Here is a 21,200-nt window from a genome sequence, read left to right as displayed (position 1 = left end):
CTCATCTAAGAAGCTTCTTCAGCTGTGACTGGATGGTGGGGAATGGAAGGATTTATACACCTTGCAGACAGCTGGTCATTTGCACACTTCCAGCTGTTTGCAAGGAGTATAAATCCTTCCATTTCCCACCATCCAGTCATTGTCTGTCTGTGAACCTTCACCTTCTTGTCCCACCCGTGGAACTATATAAACACAAAGACATAGCACACAGGTCACATTACTATGACATGAGTCACCAGAAATGGCTCACTGCCCCACAATTAAACAATGTTCTGTTTAAATATACAAAAACTGACCTTAGATATGGTGATGTGGACCATTATGCTTACAGACTGCTTTCTCTGATAGGAAGAGTGCCTATTTTCTCTCTTCATACATTTTAGTCTAAAACATTTAGATTTTGCCTAATTACGTGCGTGTTCAACATATGTTCCCTCCTAATTCTATGGGAGGTTAGTTACAGTAAACATATGCCATTCCAACTTGGCTTCCTTCACAGGATCTCTGATATTTAGAAAAAACAGTAGATGGGACACTAATTATTTTAAAAATCTCAGGGAGGGGATTTCTACTGTAACACCTCGAATTCTACAGATGCAAGACTACTTTTACTGTTTACTGATTTTACTTTTACCATGGCTTCTGCCCTCTGCAACGTTGTGCCTTTGAGGCCGAGCTCGGTCCCCATGTTCTTGGCCTTCTGAAAAGGCCTCAAAACCTGGCTTGGCTAATTGGCCTGGGGCCCCAACCGGAGCTTTAAAGCTGGAGTTGGATTAGTGGGTTAAGACGACAACCCCACATCCACCTGGTTTGTATACTGGTTCTTAATTTACCTAATTTTTGTTCATTCTTAATGTTTGCACATTTTAAGGTTCTTGTAGTTTTGTTCTTGTGATGTTGTAAGCTGCCTAGAGTTGCTTGACAGTGAGATGGATAGTATATATATTTAATAAATAAATAAATAAATAATATACAGACGGAATATATTTCTAAGCACTGGTGATTACACACCTCAAAGCCTGTCATCTATGCACAGGAAGCCTTGCTTTTCAATAGTACAGAAAATGAAAAAGAACTCTCACCCTGTGCCACAAAAGTCAAACCCTTTGTCAGTGTTAACAGGCCTTAGCTAAGCACAAATTTCAAAGTTTATGCAGTTTCTTATTACATACCAGGAACAGCTATGCTTGGGGTTAATTTCTGAACAGACCAGCCACATAGTTCAGTCTGGTTGGTCAGTCATAATATGGTTTATTTTGGCCTTATACTGGAGCAGCTCAGTTACGATGGCTGGTAAGTCATGGAATACTGTTTAGCACATTGTTTACACACAGTCAGTTGGGATTTAATCAACAAATCAAGGTTGCCCAAACCATGCAATATGTAGACAAGTTCACTAACTAGTGCAGGATTGGACATGTGGTTTACCACAATGTTCTGGCATTTTTAAGAGAAATTAGAGCCTTAGGCTGAACTGATATTAAATAGTTTTGGGGTAGCCCAAAGCACATGGATGTATTTTTATTTCTATACTGAAGCTTAGTTTTAAAAAGCAGTATACAACAATGCAGTGTTATTATTTCCCTCTTGTATTCTTGAGCTGGGATGGAGTCTCTTCTGTGACAGAGTAGTTTTCAATGTCTCTGTAGTTGCTGGTCCTGACAGGGGCACAGCACTGGGTCTGAGTTTCATTCCTTGAAAGTATTTCCTTACATCTACAATAAATTTCAGTTTCTGTAACTTGCCCCCTCAATCGTCTTTCCATATCAAATCCAGAAATCAGCTGATTGCAGAAGATTCAAGCTGTATTAATAGCTGGTTGCTCTTTTGAATACCTGAACATTATATTCAGATTTGCATACAAGGTAAGAATCAAGTAAGAGCATATAGGCCTTTCTTTTATGTTTTTCCAGTCCTATGAGCTCTGATAACACACGTAATTACCTATACACCAAGGTGGTGGGGGTGGTTGGGAAGGGGGGAGAGCACACTACAATATATGGGAGTCTGCTTAAGAAATCAGTTTCAATTATCCAGGATAATGTTAAATAATGCAAAGTGAATAAGAGAGCCAATTTAATGTAGTGGTTAAGGCCCCAGGCTAGAAAATGGGAAAATTCTAATCCTGCTTTAGACTCAAAGCCAGCTGGGTCACCTTGGTCAGTCACTTTCTCGCAGCCTTAGGAAGCCATTTCTGGACATCTTTGCCAAGAAAACTGCAGGGCCTAGTCCAGTGACAGGATCCAGCAATGACTTAGAGGCACCAAATAAATGAATAGAAGTCAGTCCAAATCACAAAATTGCAATTAAAAAAAGGAATATTTATTCCAAAGTTTGCATCTTTATGAGATTCTCTTAAAAAAAGGTTTTGTGCTTAGCTCAATTATGCTTCCACTGTTATCTTTTGATTAGCAGTAGATCAATTCCTCCTGTTTGTACATGTTATTTACATAATCTGGCCTACTTTTGTATTTTAAAAAAAGATGTCAAACATTTGAAAGACCTTGAAGTCAGGTGCCTGTAAACTAAATAAAGAACATGTTTGAAAAATAAAAATAAACTTTGGTCAATTTGAGCAAGAGTTTTGTGATGTGTCCAGCTGGAAAATAGTGAGGGCTGAAAAAATTAACAGGTCTTCATGGCATTGTAAGTACCACCACCAAGTCAGAGAAAACAGTTTGTAAATGTTAATGTTTTATATTTAAGTGTCTTAAAGTGTCTAAAGAAGAGATTGGACTCTTGTCAGAAATGGTGTAGGATCTCCCGCTTGGGCAGGGGGTTGGACTAGATGACCTACAAGGTCCCTTCCAACTCTGATTATCTGTTATCTTTGTATTCTTTTTATAGAAGACACAAAAATATTTTTCCGATACATTATCTTTTCAAATGCTCAGCTGCACATAACCTTGGGAGAATTTCCTTAATAAATACTTCAAATCATGGAAGCTTTGTATTTTATCTACATGCTTCCTGTATCACAGCTATTCTCAGCAGGTTGCATAGTAGGTGAAATACTACAATGATGAACAGACAGCTAAATCTTTTCAATCAATAAATTAAAAATGAAACTGAATAGATAAGATGATCTAGGGGTTTCCTCTCTTGGGAGACTGCTACACAAGAGGCAGTCCAGAACTTCCTGAAATATACAAGCAGTGTTTCCAAATAGTAATGAACATCGAGCAGCCATCATAGGTTATGCAGGTGTTTTCCCTTACCTAAATCAGGTAAGCTTTTGGCGGCATCTTATTATTATCTGTCTCATCTCTGACAAAGCATTGCTCATGTTCGTTTAAGGATGTGTTTAGGGATACTTTATTTACACGGTTCAAAAGGTTTTAAAGTTAAGATTAACTCTGTATTTGGAGAGAAGTTTTAACAACGGGGTGGGGGGAAGCATTTTAACCATAAGTTCTTCAAGTTTTACAATCTGAAGTTCTGAGTTGCCCTCAAAGACTAGGATCCTGGCAGTGGTCTAATTTGAATGTTGTGAGGCATGGAAAATGAATGAAAATCACGCAAGGAATATACAGAATTGAGCTACCTTCTAATCGAGCACACTGTGCCCCAAAAGAAACTTGACTTATTGGTTAGCTCAATTTGCATCCAAGGACAGCCATGTTTAAAAAGGATCACCAGTTTAACTCCTTCATAGCAAGGGAAATCGCCCATCCTTTGAAAATAGCAGTAAATAGGTCAATCTCATTTATAGATTTCAAAGCCAAGATGGAGGAATGAATAATTAAACTACAGCACAACCCTCATTCTGAGAGGTCCTTGGTTCTTTCTGAGCTTGGTTGTTTTCTTGCAGACATTTCATTACCCAAACTAGGTAACACCATCAGTGCTACTGACTAGCACTGATGTTACCTACTTTGGAGAAAGAAACATCTCCAAGAAAAAAACCAAGTTCAGAGAGCACCAAAGACCCCTCATTTCAACTCTTAGCTACAAATATTCTCCTTTATTGAAAATTCACTCTTTTTTTAAACTTCCACTTCAGGGTGCATGTATGATATCCTAAACTTAACTGTAGTTTGGGAGTTCAAAAAAAGTAGTGTTGTATTTCTTAACCTCCTATGTAAAAAAATAATAATTTCAGAAATAAACCTCCCCTCCATGCAGGTAATGACCTTACACTCTGGCCTAGAGACACACACTAATGTAAACCAGCTCACTCTGACAGAGTTAATGTACCATGTTGTTTGGCCCTTATTCTCAAACAATGCTAACAGGCATCTAAAGGACAGATATTTCTAAGGGGCTAAGGAAGGATTTCTTTGTGGTCTCCTGTGGGAAACAGCTACCTTGATAGATATGGCTAGTCACAGAATGGATACAGGGCTGATCTGAGGGGACAAGTAATTTATCCAAGAGACTAAAGGCAAAGCTGAAGATGGTTCTGATCTTGAAAAGCAAAAGTATATATTTTCTCTTCTAGATCATTCCAACACACTTACATAAACCATCTATACATCTAACCCAGGGGTGTCAAACTCACATCGTCATGGTGGTGTCACGTGATGTATCGGGACTTTTTCCTCCTTCACTAAACTGGGCATGGCCTTGGCTAGTGCATGACGCATCTGGCCCGCGGGTCCAGAGTTTGACAGTCCTGATTTAACCACAGCCCACAGTTTTACACACACACATTCCTTTTCTCTTCCTCCAATCTGTTCAGCTCTTTTCTTACTGATTCTCTGCTTACATTTCAAAGCTTGGAAAATTTCAGGAAGAGTCTCTATTCACCCCCGGTTATCCTGCAAAATGCACTGTTTCTCCAACTGTCCATCATCTTCATGTTATCAGTGTTTCCAACTCCTATGGGGATTCCTGTAAGTCTAGAAGTATTCTGGTAAAATTAGATTGATGGACAGCAGGAATCATTCCTCTGTAATAGTCTCAGCCTGGAGCTCATTTTTTAAGTTGCAAATGCAAACAGAACAAGTAAGTCTCATGACAGCCAAAGGAGAGACTCCATAAGCACCACACTGCTCATAGAGGAGGGAGCCATATTCACAAAATAAAAAACAGTTTGTTTGGAGAGCATCAGCTGTAAGAGTGAAAGGCTGAAGCTGGTCAGAGAGGAATTAGGGTTTCCAAGCCAGAAATAGCCGGGAGATGTAAACATATCTCAGTGCATCCCAAGGTGCATAAACTGTGGTGAAATTCAGAGAGTGAAAATGAGGCAGTCCAAACCAGAAGTGGGGATCATGGAAATATTTTTTTTTTAAATTGATCCCACTTTCATAGCTTAGTTAACAGTTTTGGCTAGGAACTTGCTTTCATAGTTTTCATGAATATGGTTTCATCTTGACTAGCATCAGTGATGCATTTTTGAAATCGGTGTAGTTCTCGTTTAAGTATGCCAGCTATGGGAGTTTTGATAAAAAGGCATCAAGCAGCCTGTTAAATATCCATTAATTTGGAAGATGAATAAAATCATATATATTATGTACAACTTTAGTTTTGTGCAAGTCTGCTGATGACCCTTCAGCTATTCTGTAAATAAACACTTCTGCCTTCAAATATTACAATATGCCCTTGTTTAGCAACTGCTTTGAAATTGTTTGAAATTACAAAGGACTCCCTAAAAGGTATTTATGACATGATTTCAAAGTTCCAATGGATATATACCCGGCTCTGTGGTTATGTGACTGCATTTTGGGCGCTTGGAATTTGGCTTGCATTAATGGATGTCTGCAGCATCTTGTGGTCCTGTGGACACAATTTTTGTGGGTGTTGGCAGTTTCTGGTATATTCTTCCAGGAAAAAGAAGGAGGAGGGGGGGGGACGACGACGACGGGAAGGTGAGAAAAAAAAGCCCATTGAATTCACTCAACAACCACTGCAAAAAGGTCATAAAATTGGGTCTGGTCACATAGCGACCCTCTTAATGACCACAACAACATACTGGTACAACTGTAATTCTGGGCTCAATTATGGTTGTAAATTGAGGATTATGTGTGTAGAGGTAGCTAATTATAATTCTAGCTAACCCAAATGCCTTTGGATTGTCATTCAAGAGATCTTCTTTCTCACAGGCTAACTGAATCCTTTTGTAGTAGCTCTTTGGATCTCTCATATAAAAGAAATTACCAACCTTAGAGATGAGATTCACTTGAATATTAACAGTTTTTGGATGGCAATCTGCTAATGCTTTTTGCCATTTCTTAACGTTCTCCATAAAGTCTTTGCTTTTACTGTAAACTGTCTGAAGTTTAGACTTCACTTATAAAAATCTACAGGGAATTTCATAAAAATACCACCTCTTCTTGTAGTTGCTTTAAAGTTACAAAAAAAAGGTATAGAAGAATTTTTTTTAAAAGTGGGTCAGCAAGAAAAAATGAATTCCCACTTTGCATTAATTTGTAACTAAACTTTTGTCTTCAAAGTATAAATTATTTCTATTATAAAAATTGGTTGAAGTATGTAAGAAGTTGGATCACTGAATTTGAAGCTTAAAGGGTATTTCTTCTTTTCTTTTTAATCTTTTATTCCTGCTTTTATAGAAAGAAATGCTTAATTCAGATGATAAAAGTATGTGCAACCCCTTTCCAAAATCTCTTGCTCTCTGAAGTTGAGGTTCTTATTTGACAATTGCATATATAATTAACACATTGTTTTAATTGTTTATCTTTACTTGTGTCCAAATTTTGCTAGGTTGATCTGTTTTAGAGAATAGTTGAGTCTACTCATATATCATTCTTTTGCTGGAGTTGGAGGCAAACATGGACTATACAACAACTCCAATTATACCAACATTTACTCTACTGTCAATAAAAAGCTACGCAGAAAAATAGTATTTCCATTTTGCAAATTTGTTTTATAACACAAAAATGTTAAGAATTCCATTTCAGTCTTTTGATATAGTTAATATGCACCAATTTTAGAACATGTTTCTGTAGTGTTGGTTCAGCATAAACTATGAGCAAAATTGAAACCTTTCACCTATTTCACAATGTGCCAAATTACACAGCACCGCTGAATTCAGAAATGGACAATGTTTTACTGACTATTACTAATATCTGGGACTCAATAAAAAAGGTGTTTTTTTTTAAAAAAAAGAACTATATCTATTTTGCACTTGTGGGTGATAGCTCTATGAGTACTAATGTTTACTTTATGCTCTCTCCTCACCTGCTGTTTTGCCACATCATGGATGATAGGATTTTCAGATTGGGTGGCACTTAACATGCGACTGAAGAAGAGGATCTCTCAAGAGAACTAATGGTGTTTATAACATGGCTAGATTAAAATCTTCAGGACATCTAGTCACTGATGTTGCCATACAAGAAAACAAATCCAAAACTGCAAACACAGAATTATAGTAGAAACATGGCATGTAGGAAGCATGGACACAATAAAACTCAACACAGTGAAAGATGAAATGAAGCAATTATGAATTGAATGGACTGGGATCAGACACTTTCAGTCACGCTGGTTATTACGGCAGGAAAGGTAAAAACGGTAAAGGAGTCCCTGTGGATTTTACTATGCTAGTTGTTGCAGAGTATGAGGCAGTTTCAAGGCCGTTAAGGCAGTGCTGTCAGAAGATATTTCTGCGGTCATGTGGCCAGTATGATGTCATGGAGTGCTGTTATTTTTCCACCAAAATGGTACCTATTTATCTACTCACATTTGCATGCTTGTGAACTGATAGGTTGGCAGGAGCTGGGGTGAAGATGGGAGCTCACTGTCATGTGGTGCTCAGGTCTCAAACTAGGTCTGCTGGCTTTCCAGCCAACAAGCCAGCATCTTAACAAGCCAGTCATTGTGCTGCCCATTAGGGTATGAAAAATAAAGAAGAAATGATGTTGCTTTTATAATTATGAAGGACATAACAAGAACAGTACTTGACTACAATACAATCAATGATCAACTAATATTGACTGATTTTACGGACAACCATTTGATATAATGATCACTCAAATTTAGGCTGCAACCACTGATGGTCAGAGGAAGAGAAGGTGGATGACTTGATTAAGTTCAATTTGAGATTGAAAGAACATGTCAACAAGATGTACTGCTTGTGATTGGAGACTGGAATGTCTAAGTGGAAAAATGAAAGACAAAAATGTAGTTGGATTATATAGCTTCAGGAATTAAAAAGAAGTAGGAGTATGACTTTATCAATTTCCGCCACTCCAATGATTTCTTCATAGCTGTTCTTCAGACAACCAAAACCAGGTCTCTATACATGGACATTACCAGATGTAATACAGTATATAGAAATACATTTTACTGTGTTATTGCTAAAAGAAGGTAAAAGAACTCAATTACAGCATCAAAGATATGGCCAGGTGCTGATTGTGGAACAGATCATGAACTGCTCATGTGCAAACTCCAAGTTATGCTAAAGAAAAAGAAGAAAGCCAGTCTGTTTCCGCAAGGTGATCTTGAATGTATACTCTCATTTCCAAGGAGAACATCATGAATTGCTTTGTAGCCGTGAACCCCGAACCTCACTGAAAAAAACTCAGAGGAATTATGGAATGAATTTAAAGAAGTAGTTAAGGATTCATATGGAAAGTGACTGACAAATATGATGAAAGAGAAGAAAGCAAGATGTCAGAACAAACTGTGGAAATTGCCAAGAGGAGAAGCCAAAGTTAGGTCATGAAGCCACAGTATGGACAGAACATGGTAAAGCAAATGGGCAAAGGTTGGGCAAAAGACTGTGTCAAGGCTGCTGCATACTCTCCTTATTTATTGAACCTGTACTCTATATGTATATTAAGGGAAGCTGGATTGGAAAAAGATGCACGTGATTTTAAACTGGAGAAAGGAGCATATATAACCTGCCCTATGCTGATGTTACTATCCTGATAGCCAAAATGCAAAGGATCTGCAAGCTCTCAGACTAAAAGTCAAAGAACACAATGAAAAAATAGGACTAAAATTAAATATAAAGCACAGACTAAGTTAATGACAGGAGGTAAAACTATCAGCCTTAGAACTGACAATGAAGATATTGAAGTAGTGGGTAGATTCAGTCTTTTAGGATCAACCACAGAGTTTTGTACACTGTGATGAAAATAAGATGATGGACCAATAGCTGTTTCCTCAATTGAGCCTGCAAAGCAGATAATGGTACCTTCTGGTAAATGTGTTCCATCGTATCAGCAGCGTAAGTTTTAAAATTTGCAATAATTCAAGCTTACTTGAGGCAGAGTCAGTGTTTCACAATGAACAAGCAGTAACTGCACATTTATTCCTCAGTGAATTGACTGAAGGAATGGATTTCATGCTGATAAGTATAATAGCAGGCTGGCTAACACATCTGTGCAGATATTATCAGTTTTGTATATGTCCCTTATGGCTTCTCTTGCTCACTCAATTTCTCTCTGGTTGCTTTTCTCTCTGGTTGCTTATTAACCCTTTTAAGAGGTTTTTCGCTGGTTGCAGTTATCAAAGACATTACAGATGAAAAGCTTAACTGGGTACCTATTAGAGAGTCAAATCACTTTAGGAAACCATAGAGATCAAGGATATGACTTAAGGTATATGATCAATTCTCGTTTTCCTTTCTCTGAACATACTATACAACAAGGTACACATAAGTAAAACAAAGATAATGATCATGTTATACCCAAAGCAGAAGACTGCTCTCTCTCTTCCCTACCTTGTTTTGCATGGACATTCTCTTCTACTGAAATTTTAGAGTTCACTCTGATCAGGATTATTTTTGCTCCAAAAGTCTGCAAATTACATCTAGTACCCAATTAGCATACTGAATTGGTAGATAAGCTGGTATGAATTAAATATTGTTAACAAGAAACGGAGTGCAATTACTAATACCAATGATCACTGGTCCAAATCTTAAAGGGGCAAGGACACTTTTATTCCTCAAGTGGGATGAATTAAATATTATTAACAAAAAACCAGAGTGCAATGATTAATGCTAATGACAATTGGCCCCAAACTTAAAGAAACAGGGACATTTTTATGCCTTAAAATGGGGTGGGGGTGGGGGGGTGGATGAGGGCAGGGAGAGAAGCAAACCTGCTATGAGGTATTCCCTATCTCTACAGTTTCCACTATAATTAAGAGATCAAGCAGCTTTAAGCCTTTATGGGACCTTTTTATATGATGGCTTCTTACTCTCTCAGACATATTTCCAGTAATCAATGAGCTTGACTCCATCATCAATAGAATATTGGACAAAAGTGACTATTCTCTGTATTTTGTATACAAAGAAGGCCATTAGGTTAATAATGACTTTCTGAATGGGTCACAAGAAGTGTTAGCAGGTGTACTTATCACATATCCCTACCTCATGTCCTCTGTCTTGCACAGGACATGACTCACTGTCTGCTTCAGAGAACGATCCAGACTCATCGCTAGAGTTTGTTCCATAGGATGGCTCACATTTTATCTGGGGTCTGACTTGGCTGTATATTCCATCTCCCATCATGCTCGGCTCCTGATGCTCAGTGGCCAGGAATCGAGCTCCTTGAGAACAGGGGGAAGATGAAAACTCACACAGAGGCAGGCTACAGGGAGAACCACCGCTGCCATCCTCTGCATAAGAGTAGGAGGAACATGAACTGGAGGTCCTTGTTCTGGTTTCCAGAGGAGGAGACCGAGGACAAACTTTAATTGGCACTGGGCAGCTGGTGTTGGGCCGCATCCGTCCTGGGAAGTGGTCAGCTGTTTGTCCAATATGAGCATAGGTCTGGCAACTGGGAAGAGATTGGCTGCTTCCTGCCCACAGACCTTTTGGCACAGTCTCGGTGAGGTCTTTATCCAAGCTGCTCATGCCAGAATATGAATGCACCGAAGTGTTTACTTGGTCACAAACATTTGAAGAGAATATAACGGTCCTCCTGTCCACCTCACCTTCCTGCTTACAGAGACCTTCAACAAAGCCAGGACCTCTTAAAGGTGATCCCACTGTAAAATTGGAAGCATCCTTCTGAACAGCTTGGGAGAGCCCATAACTGCCCACAAAAGGGACATAATCAGCTTTATGGTCACCCTGAGTTGTCCCCTTGTCAAAAGGGCATGCTGGATTTCTGGCAAAGTGCTGTTGGGAAGTACTTGGGAAGCCATCTAAGTCTATAGTTTTTGTTCGGTTGAAGAAAGATCTTAGGCAGGAAGGAGAGGAACTATTTTTAGACCTGCCAGCTCCATTGGGACTTGGTTGCTTTCGGTCCATTTCAACATCCCCTTCTTTATCCCTGACACCAGTCTCATCTCCAGAGAGGCAAAGTGTGATGTTTTCTTCATCATTTTCCTCATTCCTAGGCTCACTTTTAATTTGCCCGACAGCAAGTTCTGGTTTGAGGTCATCACCTGAACCTTTTTCATTGAATGTGCTTGTGAAACCTGAGGTACTAACATGTGATGCGTTGTAGACATTCTTGGTACAAGCTAGCTGGTATTTCTTATACCTGGGGTACCGTGTTACTACTTCTTTATCCAAACTATCCTTGCCATCATCCAGTATTTCCGGGTCTGGCAGCATCCCTTCTTCCTTACTGGCTCCAGACATGGCGGGTTCAAAGTCAAAGGGCTCCGAGTGCATTCTCTCTCTTGAGCAAGATATCTTTGAAGTCTCTGACTCCATAGTTTCTTCCTTTTCTCCCTCTGAGTTTTCATCTTCATGCATCCGCTGATAGGTGAGATCCTTTTTGCACAGGAACAGGCCATCTTCATTGTTCAGCAGCTGGGTCTGAAGGAAGCTGAAGCAGGAATCCTCCAGGTTGTGCATACGTAGAAATTCGGCACAATGGATGACCTCTTGTATGTTCTCTCTGCTGAGTAATAGCTTAGCAGTGTAGGCAAACTGCAACAACGGACCAAATCCCTTGGCAGTGACCTGCAATGAAAAACAAAACAAAACAAAAAATAGGGAAATTGCCAGCATTACCTTCAACATTGCTATTTTTCTAAGCCCGTCTAGTATATTAGTCAGCACTGGAAAACACCTCTGCTAATTAATTATTTTGTCTTTATATTTTCATGTAACAGAATGATCTAAACAATACATTCAACAAATGATTCAAGGTCAATGAGATTTCTAGCACATGCCAAATAGTATTTTGTCTAGGAACATCCTGGATGTCAAATGTTTCACAAGTGCATAACTGTCAATTTTACAATGTTTATCTAAAGCAGACTTTGCAATTAGAATAAAGTACATCAGCCATTACTAAATTTATTCTTTGAAAAACTATACTTTTCAACAGAAATTTAAATTTATTTACAATATTTAATTTTCTTATTCAGTTTAGCTGGGTCAAATTCTCTATTGCTGGAAAAACTTTAATTAAGTGTGCCCTTCAAAAAAAGTCAGGATCCTTGGGAAGCATGTGGAATTTAATCTGAGTTAAGTAACAAGAATAATTCTCACTTTGCCTGTGACATTTAATCATGTGTTTAGAAAGATAATTTGGAGGTCAATTTCTCCATCAGCAATATGCCTAGGCTGCCACAACCATTACTAAATTACTCTGGTGATGCAACCATTTGGCAGACTGAGTCAAATCAGCCAAGTTTCTAATTTAACCCCCCCCCCACCGCTTCCACACACACCCCCAAATAATTTTTTTTTTGATTCACGTTCCTTGTGGAGTTTTATTCCCTCCTGCGAATACAAAACACAGCCTTGCACTTACAAAGCATACCCACTAGGTGGAAGAACTGCAAAAGAAGTAAGATGTCCTCTTAATGTATTTTTAAACAGCACTTTCTCTTGATGAGGTCTAGGCAAAACATTTCATTGACTCAGAACATTCCACAGTGCATTTTTCACTCAAGCTGAGTCAAAGCTTTCAGGCCCCTAAAACTGCAGCATTCCAGACATCTGCTCCTTGTGTTTTGCTCCAGAGGGTTTTGCATGCAATCTCTTTTGGAGGAATTGCCACACCATCGTCTCAGACACAGCTGCTTGCTTTTATACATGAGGCAAAAATCTGAAGGGAGGCGGGAGTAGGGAGCTACAATAGGCACTAGGTGTTATTGTTGTTATTTTGAAGCACTACAGTAGGAGAATTTACAGATTCAAGAGAAGCCTTTAGCAAGGATTGTTGGAAACAGCAGAGATCAGTGCTAGTGGTTCAAAGATGTAACTTCCATAATTAAAGACAAGCAAGGCTTCCTGGGAGCTACAAATGTTCAAAGCTTTGCGAAAACTGATTTGGCTCTCACCAACGTGCTTGTATTTAGAATGCTAGAACAAGAAAACAGATATTTGAGGATTATAAAGTGGTTACAAGGGGGAAGTTTAAAACGGTACATATTACCAGTATATGTTTATAATATTACAGCTATACACTGGGTTGTTGCAAAAAGATCTCTACCTTACCAAGATAAGTTATAAGCAAACTAAGTTTTAAGAAGCATAATTAAAAGTATGGACAGCATATAAAAATGGCCTACGGTATTATTCATGATGCAAATAAAATCTATGGATTTTAAAAAAAATTAAAACAATGCATTAAAACCAATACTTCAAAGGCACTGAACTGTTAGGTCTTTTATTAAATAATTCAGCTTTTGATGTCCACACAGATTGGATGGTTCTATAATGTAAATTAAATCAAAATATGATTGGATGATTTTGGTTTAGAATGTTGGACGAACCCTACCATTATGGTTGAGAAAAAGAATTAGCTGTGGCTTGATTCATGTAATTATGTGTAAACACGGACATTCTAACTTGGCATCTGAACCTTGAAAAGTGTACATTCAGGACCAATATGTCAAAAAGCCTCCTGTCACATCTTTTTACTGTTAATCTATGAATTCTAGGACACTACTTCTTATCTGAGAAAAAGAGTTCTAAGAACATTGGAATCTCCATGAACCTAATTTATATTAGCTATGGAGTCATAAATGTCTACATGGAACCCATACAGTTCTTCCATCTAGCTAGATGCTCTTTCCCTCACCAAGACACAGAAAAGTAGGAGATCAAAGTTAAAATTCTTATTCAATTCAGTCAAGAAAGGTTTTTGCTGTCCTGAACAAACTGCTCATTTTTTGCTTACTTGCAAGGCAGCTGAGATGATTAAAATGAACAAATGATATAATGACATCCTAACACTAGAAGAGCTATAGAAATGCATACTTCTTGAGCAAAGCAAGTCTGATAACTCAAAGGGGTCTTTCTGCCAGATGTTACTCTGATTCAGTGAAAATTCCTGTCTCTAACTCCTATCTCAATGGATGTTCCTCTTTTTCAAACATATAACTCTTCAAATTGCTTGAGTCATCTTTTGTTAATATTTACACAAAATGTGGCATTGAAGTACAAGTCGCTTTCTGGTGCAGATACTTCACACCTTACTTCATTTTTATGCCTGCATTAAGCCCCAACTTTTATTTTATAGGATAGATTTTGTACCAATGACCTGACAGGCATTATCACAAAACTGTAATTTATTTAATAAAAGAAAATTCTAGAAGTACCAGATTTAGTTAGAATTAACTCTGCTACTTTTCACACACTTCATACTTAAGACTTTGAATGTCACTTGCTTTAAAAATTCTTTCTCTTCTTTATTAAAAGAACAAAATGTTGGTGTAAGCTTGACATATATACAAATATGCATATATCTTTGTATTTTGTATTCTTAGTTTTTGAAGTTGCCATGTACATTATCAGCTCTCTAGTAAAAAGTGACAGACAGATGTGTCTGGCACTTCCAAATGCAGAGCTGCTTAGATGCAAACTTTATCACATAATTTTTGCAGATTGCAGTTAAATTGTTTGTTTTTAACAAATACAGGACATTTGTATCCAGAGGGAAAGAATACATAAACTTTATGAGGATGAACAAGCTATTTAAAAAACAAAAACAAATATTCATTAGGCTAGAACAGTTTATGGTGACTTTTAAATTATGCATCTCAAACTAAATTACCATCAGTTCCAGTATCCTTTGGCAAAAGCAAAGTGTATGATCATACTTTTTGTATAGATATAGATCACTTTCCTGAACCCATGTTCAGGAAAGACATGTTGGAATTGCAATTCCCAGAATTCTCAGCAGCACTGGGCATGATGATTGCAAATTCTGAGTGTTGCAATGCCAATACTTCTGAACTAGGTTGGGCAAAGCAAATATATGGAAAATAATGAAGGAAAGCTTGTCAATACTACCAAATCAACAGCACTTCTTTCTCCTAAATTCAGAGGGTAGGGTAGTTAGGAAAGTCAGTAAGTCTTGATGCATCTCAAGGGCTTATATTTTGGAATAAACCAATAGTACTGTTTTTTCAACTTTTAAAGCCTAAACAGCAGGAGGTGTGCTGTCCAGACCGTATATAGTTAATGGGGAATTGGTATAGTTAGTTAGGAATTGGGAGCTGTCTCTTTAAGGGAATGCATCATGGTAAATGTAGTTAAGGTATCCTGGGAAATGTAGTCCATGTCATGTGGCCACATCTATAATCCTGATTGGTCAGTGAATTGACCCTTGGTGGGTTGGGGGAGGTTCCTTCATTCTTGCCTGAACCCAGCATCATGCCGCTGCTTCACCCCCTTGCTCCATCATTATTGGAATGAAAGGAAAACTATCCTTTTACAGCAGAAAGTCAGCTATGCAAAGAGTTGGACATTGAGATGAATCTCGAGGTAACCATGAGTTATCTTGAGGATGCCTGATGAACCAATAAAAAGACTTTGTATGGATGCTTTGTGGAGTGATCTGTCTGCTTTAAAATCAGTTTATGGTTGTAAGGTCCAGAACAGGAGGCTGTTTATCAGAGAAAACACATAATTTAACAAGAACCTTTCGGGATATTAATGATCTAAAATAACAGCCTCTTGGTTGGGGGACCAGTAGGAAGCCTTCTCCCCTGCTACCTTCAAGTGTCATCCCTTTTGAGCCCCATGCTTGCCTTTTTTCAGAAACCAAGGTCAAGACCTTCTTCAGCTATTGGTAATATATCCTGATGTCCTTATTGGATTTTAATGGTCTACATTTTAAATAGCCACATTACACTCTCAATAAGTAAAATGAAGGACAAAAAAAACCTGAAAGGCTAAATAAGTAAACAAATTATGGATTCTGCAGATTAATTTCTCATAATGTACTCCTGCTTCTCAAGTTTACTTCTTTTACTTTTCCTCCCACTTAATTTAAATCCTGAAGACAGGAGCCCTTCTGTAGTACAATCTAAATAATCTTCAAAGAAGCTAGTAATATTATATAGTTGGGGTAAGAATCAAAATAGGGGCCATAACGTGTATCATCTGCGGAGCTACAAAGGAATATCCAAAATAGGTAGTCCTTGACTTACAACCATTCATTTAGTGCTGTTAAAATTGGTTTTGTGTTTTATCAGCAAAGTTCATCTGAATTGTTTATGTAAATTATTTGACACTACATTGAAAAATGCTATTTTTTGTGAAATTAGGTCTTCCAATAAAGAGTTGTCTAATCAGAGTCTGCTGGTAAACGTTGCTTGAATAGTCAGGAAGATATAGATTTTTGTGCTGAGTTTTAGGGGAAAAATTACTCTTGTATCATCTCCATCATAATAAGCATATTAAGCTGGGAGGTAAAAGCTCAGTAATACAGAGATGATTAGGAAATATGCACCTATAAAAATACCATTGAGGATTTTAAAATAAGTGTATTCTTTTGAACTTGAGAATGTTATCAATCTCGATTTTAACATTTTAAACAGGGGCAATCATGCCCTGCTATTGTACTGCAACACACGGAAAATTGTTAAATAGCTTATAGCAGGGATCCCCAACCTTTTCGACGCGCGGCCGGTTCCGACATCAGCTGGGCGCGCGCCCGGTGGGCGTCAACTGGGCGCCGCCATCTTTTATGAGCGAAAGGCGCTTCCGGTGGCGTCACGGGCGCTGTTTCGTCATAAAAGATAAGCGGCGCCAGCTTTCTGGTGAGCTTTCGGGTAGAAATGGCTTTCTCCGGAAAAGCTCACGGGCTGGCGCCGCCATCTTTTATGTCGAAACAGCGCTTCCGGTGAGCTCTACCCGGAAAAGCTCACCAGAAGCGCTTTTTACCAAAAAAGATGGCGGCGCCCAGCAACCAGCGGCCCGGTAAGGCTTGTTCCGCGGCCCCGGTGCGGTCCGCGGACCGGCGGTTGGGACCCCTGGCTTATAGAACATAGCAACATTCCGAGCCTGAGAAAATCATCTGGACTACAGAATTAAGATATTGTCAGAAAACATTTCAATGTTTCACTTCAACAGATAACAAAAGTGTTCAAAATAATTACTTGGCTGCAGCCTTATATAAAAGTTCTGCCTTCCTTCAGATCCTTCTATCATCTAAAGCAGAAATTGTCAATAATTTCCAAATTCTATTTGGGTAAATGTGGAAAAAAATCAGATTTCTTAGCTAAAAATCCTCACTAGCCATGAATTGTACTGCCATGTACTGCCTTTTGTTCTTAGCTGTATTCATATTGTTAGCTGCATACACATTGCAGAGACAAACAGAAATACAACATCTGATTTTGATTTGATTGACTCTGACTTTGGAAGCGTTCAGGAAGGATATTTCCCCAGGCCAGAATGTTAGGTGAATTCATCCTGTGATGTTTTACATACTTGCAGTCCTAATTTATAAATAAAAATAAAATATAAAACATAATTATCACAATTGGGAGCAGTAACTCAGTTGTCAAGTGAAGCGGTGGCTAAGTGAAACCATAACTGTGCTTAGGATCTTACTGCTGCATTTCTTTCCTTTTCAGATCTTCATAAATGCAAGAACTTGAAGCAAAGTTATTTTTTCATCATCACCATAATGCAAATAGTCACTGTATGAGGCAATCGCTAAATGAGGACTACCTGTATTGTACTGTGGGATTTGGTTTTGTTGTAATATTGTGATTTGTTTTTATGGTCGTGTGCTGCCTTTATGAGTTGGATAGCTATATAAAACTTTATATAAATAAGTGTTCCTTGGAAAATCATTCGCCTTTCATCTTGCATGTCAGTGTAATTTTTTAATCTAATATTCATTAATCCTGACCTACTAGAAGGTGAACGGCCCAAAATAATAAAAATTACACAAACAAATAAAACCAAATCTAATGGCATTGCTACTAGATTTATCTCTTGCATGGAAATGTTCAGGAAGCTGAAGATCTCATATATTTATTTTATTTATATCCTCCCTCATCTCATTCGGAGAAGTGACTCTGGAATTCGAAGGTTGGTTAATACAACATGATAATTTTGTTCTGTATAATTCCATGATTGAATATTATGTACAGGATTAGCTAATTACTACTGGAAAGGGCATCATTTTAGCTGAGTTTGCTCAACCGAGTGAGACTATTGTTCGGATAAAGGACAGCAAGTGTAGATGACTGTAGATGTGTGCAAGGTCAGGTTTCATCTGCTTTGTGAAGATTGTGCTCACTCTGAATTTATACTTACAGTAGATTATTGCCATAGTACAGTGAATCTCAAACAACAGTTCTGGCAGCTAGTATCATTACAGCTGCTCATCTTATTAACAGCATAAACAAACTTTTTGAAACACTCAAGGAAAATAACTGCAATTAGTGCTGACTGAATGAAATATGAACAACAAAATGTTATTCTATTCATTTACTTCCATATGATGAAAAACATAACCTTTGGCACAACGAATCATCTAATGTTTAATAATTAGAAAATTAATATAATTTAGTACCTCTTAACTAAGAGAGATTCTCATTTGGCAAATTTAGTAGCTTCATAATTTACTTTCAAATACCCTTTATTTTCCAATATAAGAAGAGGACTATTCACCGAGTTATATGTACTGTGACACAGCAGGTGATGTCATGAAAGATGTTAAGTCATTTTCAGAAGTAAATTACTGCAAATCCAGTGAAAAAATATCACATCCATGTATATTTAGCTACATCTGCAAACTAGTTTAACCAGGCTACAAACACAGGGGAGCTAGGGAGAGAGAGAGAAAGATTCAAGTCCAACTATTTAGTTCTAATTCATATAGAGTACAGGCATTTTACTTGCTGAGTATCCTTCTCTATTTTCTATAATCAAAGCTTTTTTGGTTAATTTTCCCTGCTTTTTTGGCAGATAGCTAGCTCCTCTCTGAAGTGAGCATCTTTTTCCTACACAGCTCCAGGAAAAATTGGCTCTTGTTTTTATGAACATAATTTATTATATTGCTATTTATGTCTGAGAAAGCTTTATTCTTCTTGTTTCTGCCATTCAGAGATGAAAAAGAATCAGGAAAGGACTAAAAATTGAACACATGTGTTTTCAAGCAATCATTCTAAAGTAGCGCATGGAATCTGAACATATAAGCTGGAATAAATGTTAGGATAAGTTAATTTCATTTTTAAATACTTCGGAGGATTCTAGCAAGCCACACAAAACTCAGTAATTAGTTAAATTAAAAAGACAATACAAGGCGCTACAGAACAAAAGTTCTCTGTATCAGCAGGACTATTTGATCTGCACACTATTGAAAGCAGAAAATGTATGCGGAGCTGACTTAGTATTTTTCTTCTAGTTTCTTTTCTACCATTTGCTCTATTGTTTTCTCAGTTCCTTCAATTTCCTCTTATTTAAGCCAGTAAATTCTCCACTGCTCTATTTTTTTTTTGCCATTGTTTCTTTTTCTACAGTTTTTGTACCTTCCTGTCTAATCTCACTGCATGCTAATAAAAGATCATGACAAACATGATACAGTCTGAAATAAAACCAAAATAGACAGTTTCCTTTATCCAGGCTGATTATACAAATATTTTACTATGAATTAGGATGCAAGTCAACTTCTTCTAAAACCTCACTGCTGCATTTTCTGCACAGAAAACCACTGAATCTTCTACATTCTGTGTGGCTTTCTTTCTTTCTTTTTACTCCCCTTACTTCAATCTCTTTGACAGCATAAGTAAGTAGGTCAAATATAGCTCATTCTGAACAGTCATTGTTCCAGAGTCATACTGTACTTGGGTTCAGCTCCAGCTCCGTGGCTTGCAGTTTTATTCCATTTGGGAAGTAACTATGTCACCACTGTAGATATTTCTAATTTTAGAATGCTAAAGTGCATTGAAAGTATACTTCTATTTAGAAAAGCAATGTATTTTTTAATGCAAATACAGAAGAACTCTGAAATTATATATTTTTTCTAGCACAGTAATTTCACACGAGATCTGCTTGTGAAGTAGAAGCTTAGAATTTCCTTTAAAGCTAGGGAAATCTTTTTTTTTTTTTAAGGCCAAAATAGGCATAATTTTAGAAATAGCAAACATTTATTTCTATCATTCTTTCCTATATTTTTTGGCCTGTGATTTCATTATAACTTTTATCATTATGTGAAAGATGATACTATAACACCAAAATTTAAATATTTAAGAGTTCAGTGATAATTCTGTGTTCCAGTAAGGGCTGGTGTACCAATCTACATATTGCTCCTACATGTTTGAAAGCTACGCAAGCTACTTTTAATGGGATCTCCCACTCAATGGAATTGGGAAGGCCCAAGTGCACAAGGATAACCTCCCAGCAGAAGAAATACTTTTAGAAGTACTGCAAAAGAATTGCTTTCAATGGGAGCACATTGGTGGCAATTTAGTTTAGGTAATCCAATCTCAGCAAAACAGATCTATCAGAACTACCGAAGTTCCCAAGTTCAAGCAAAAATGTTTACATTTTCAGCAAGCCAGATCTAAGCATGTAACTCCCATTTCCCTGAAAGAAACAGTGTGTCCAGTTACTTTTAAAAGTATAACACATATTTACTCATAATCTCACCTGTACTGTATGCATTATCAAGGCAATGGAAGCAGTTAACACCACCACTTTCTAGTGTGCGGTGGAAAAAAATCCTATACATGAAAAAAGAAAAACAACGTGTACTTCCCTTCATGATTAAATAAGATGAGATGGGAAGTAGTCCAGCAGTTATTTCAAAAATTTAAAAGAGGGACAAGAGCAGGATGAAGGGGCGGGGAGAAAGAAATGGACGTGGCTATGGCACTGTACATTTCATCATAGCAATTAACATTCAGAGATTCTATATATGGAAAGCATTAATATACAAGATGAGACGTGGAGACACAGTGGTTAGAATGCAGTATTGCATGCTAATTCAGCTCACTGCTAGGAGTTCAATCCTGACCGGCTCAAGGTTGACTTAACCTTTCATTCTTCTGAGGTTGCCAAAATGAGGACCCAGATTGTTGGGGGCAATATGCTGACTCTGCAAACCACTTAAGAGAGGGCTATAAAGCACTATGGA

At 37.7% G+C, this 21,200-nt stretch overlaps 1 protein-coding gene across 1 annotated transcript in view; it reads right to left on the bottom strand.

The window, feature by feature from the left end:
- Nucleotides 1-21,200, bottom strand: part of BACH2 (BACH transcriptional regulator 2) — a 165,999-nt gene that overhangs the window by 3,962 nt on the left and 140,837 nt on the right. Inside the window, exon 4 of the mRNA XM_026666567.2 lies at nt 10,277-11,824. Within this exon, the coding sequence (XP_026522352.2) occupies nt 10,277-11,824 (1,548 nt within the window). The remainder of the gene's footprint in view (nt 1-10,276; nt 11,825-21,200) is intronic.

Source organism: Notechis scutatus, chromosome 1, assembly GCF_049901735.1.
Source record: "Notechis scutatus isolate UNSWTSFEM ecotype Mainland chromosome 1, rNotScu1.2, whole genome shotgun sequence".
Lineage (NCBI taxonomy): Eukaryota > Metazoa > Chordata > Lepidosauria > Squamata > Elapidae > Notechis > Notechis scutatus.
This window is presented reverse-complemented; position numbering and strand designations above follow the sequence as displayed.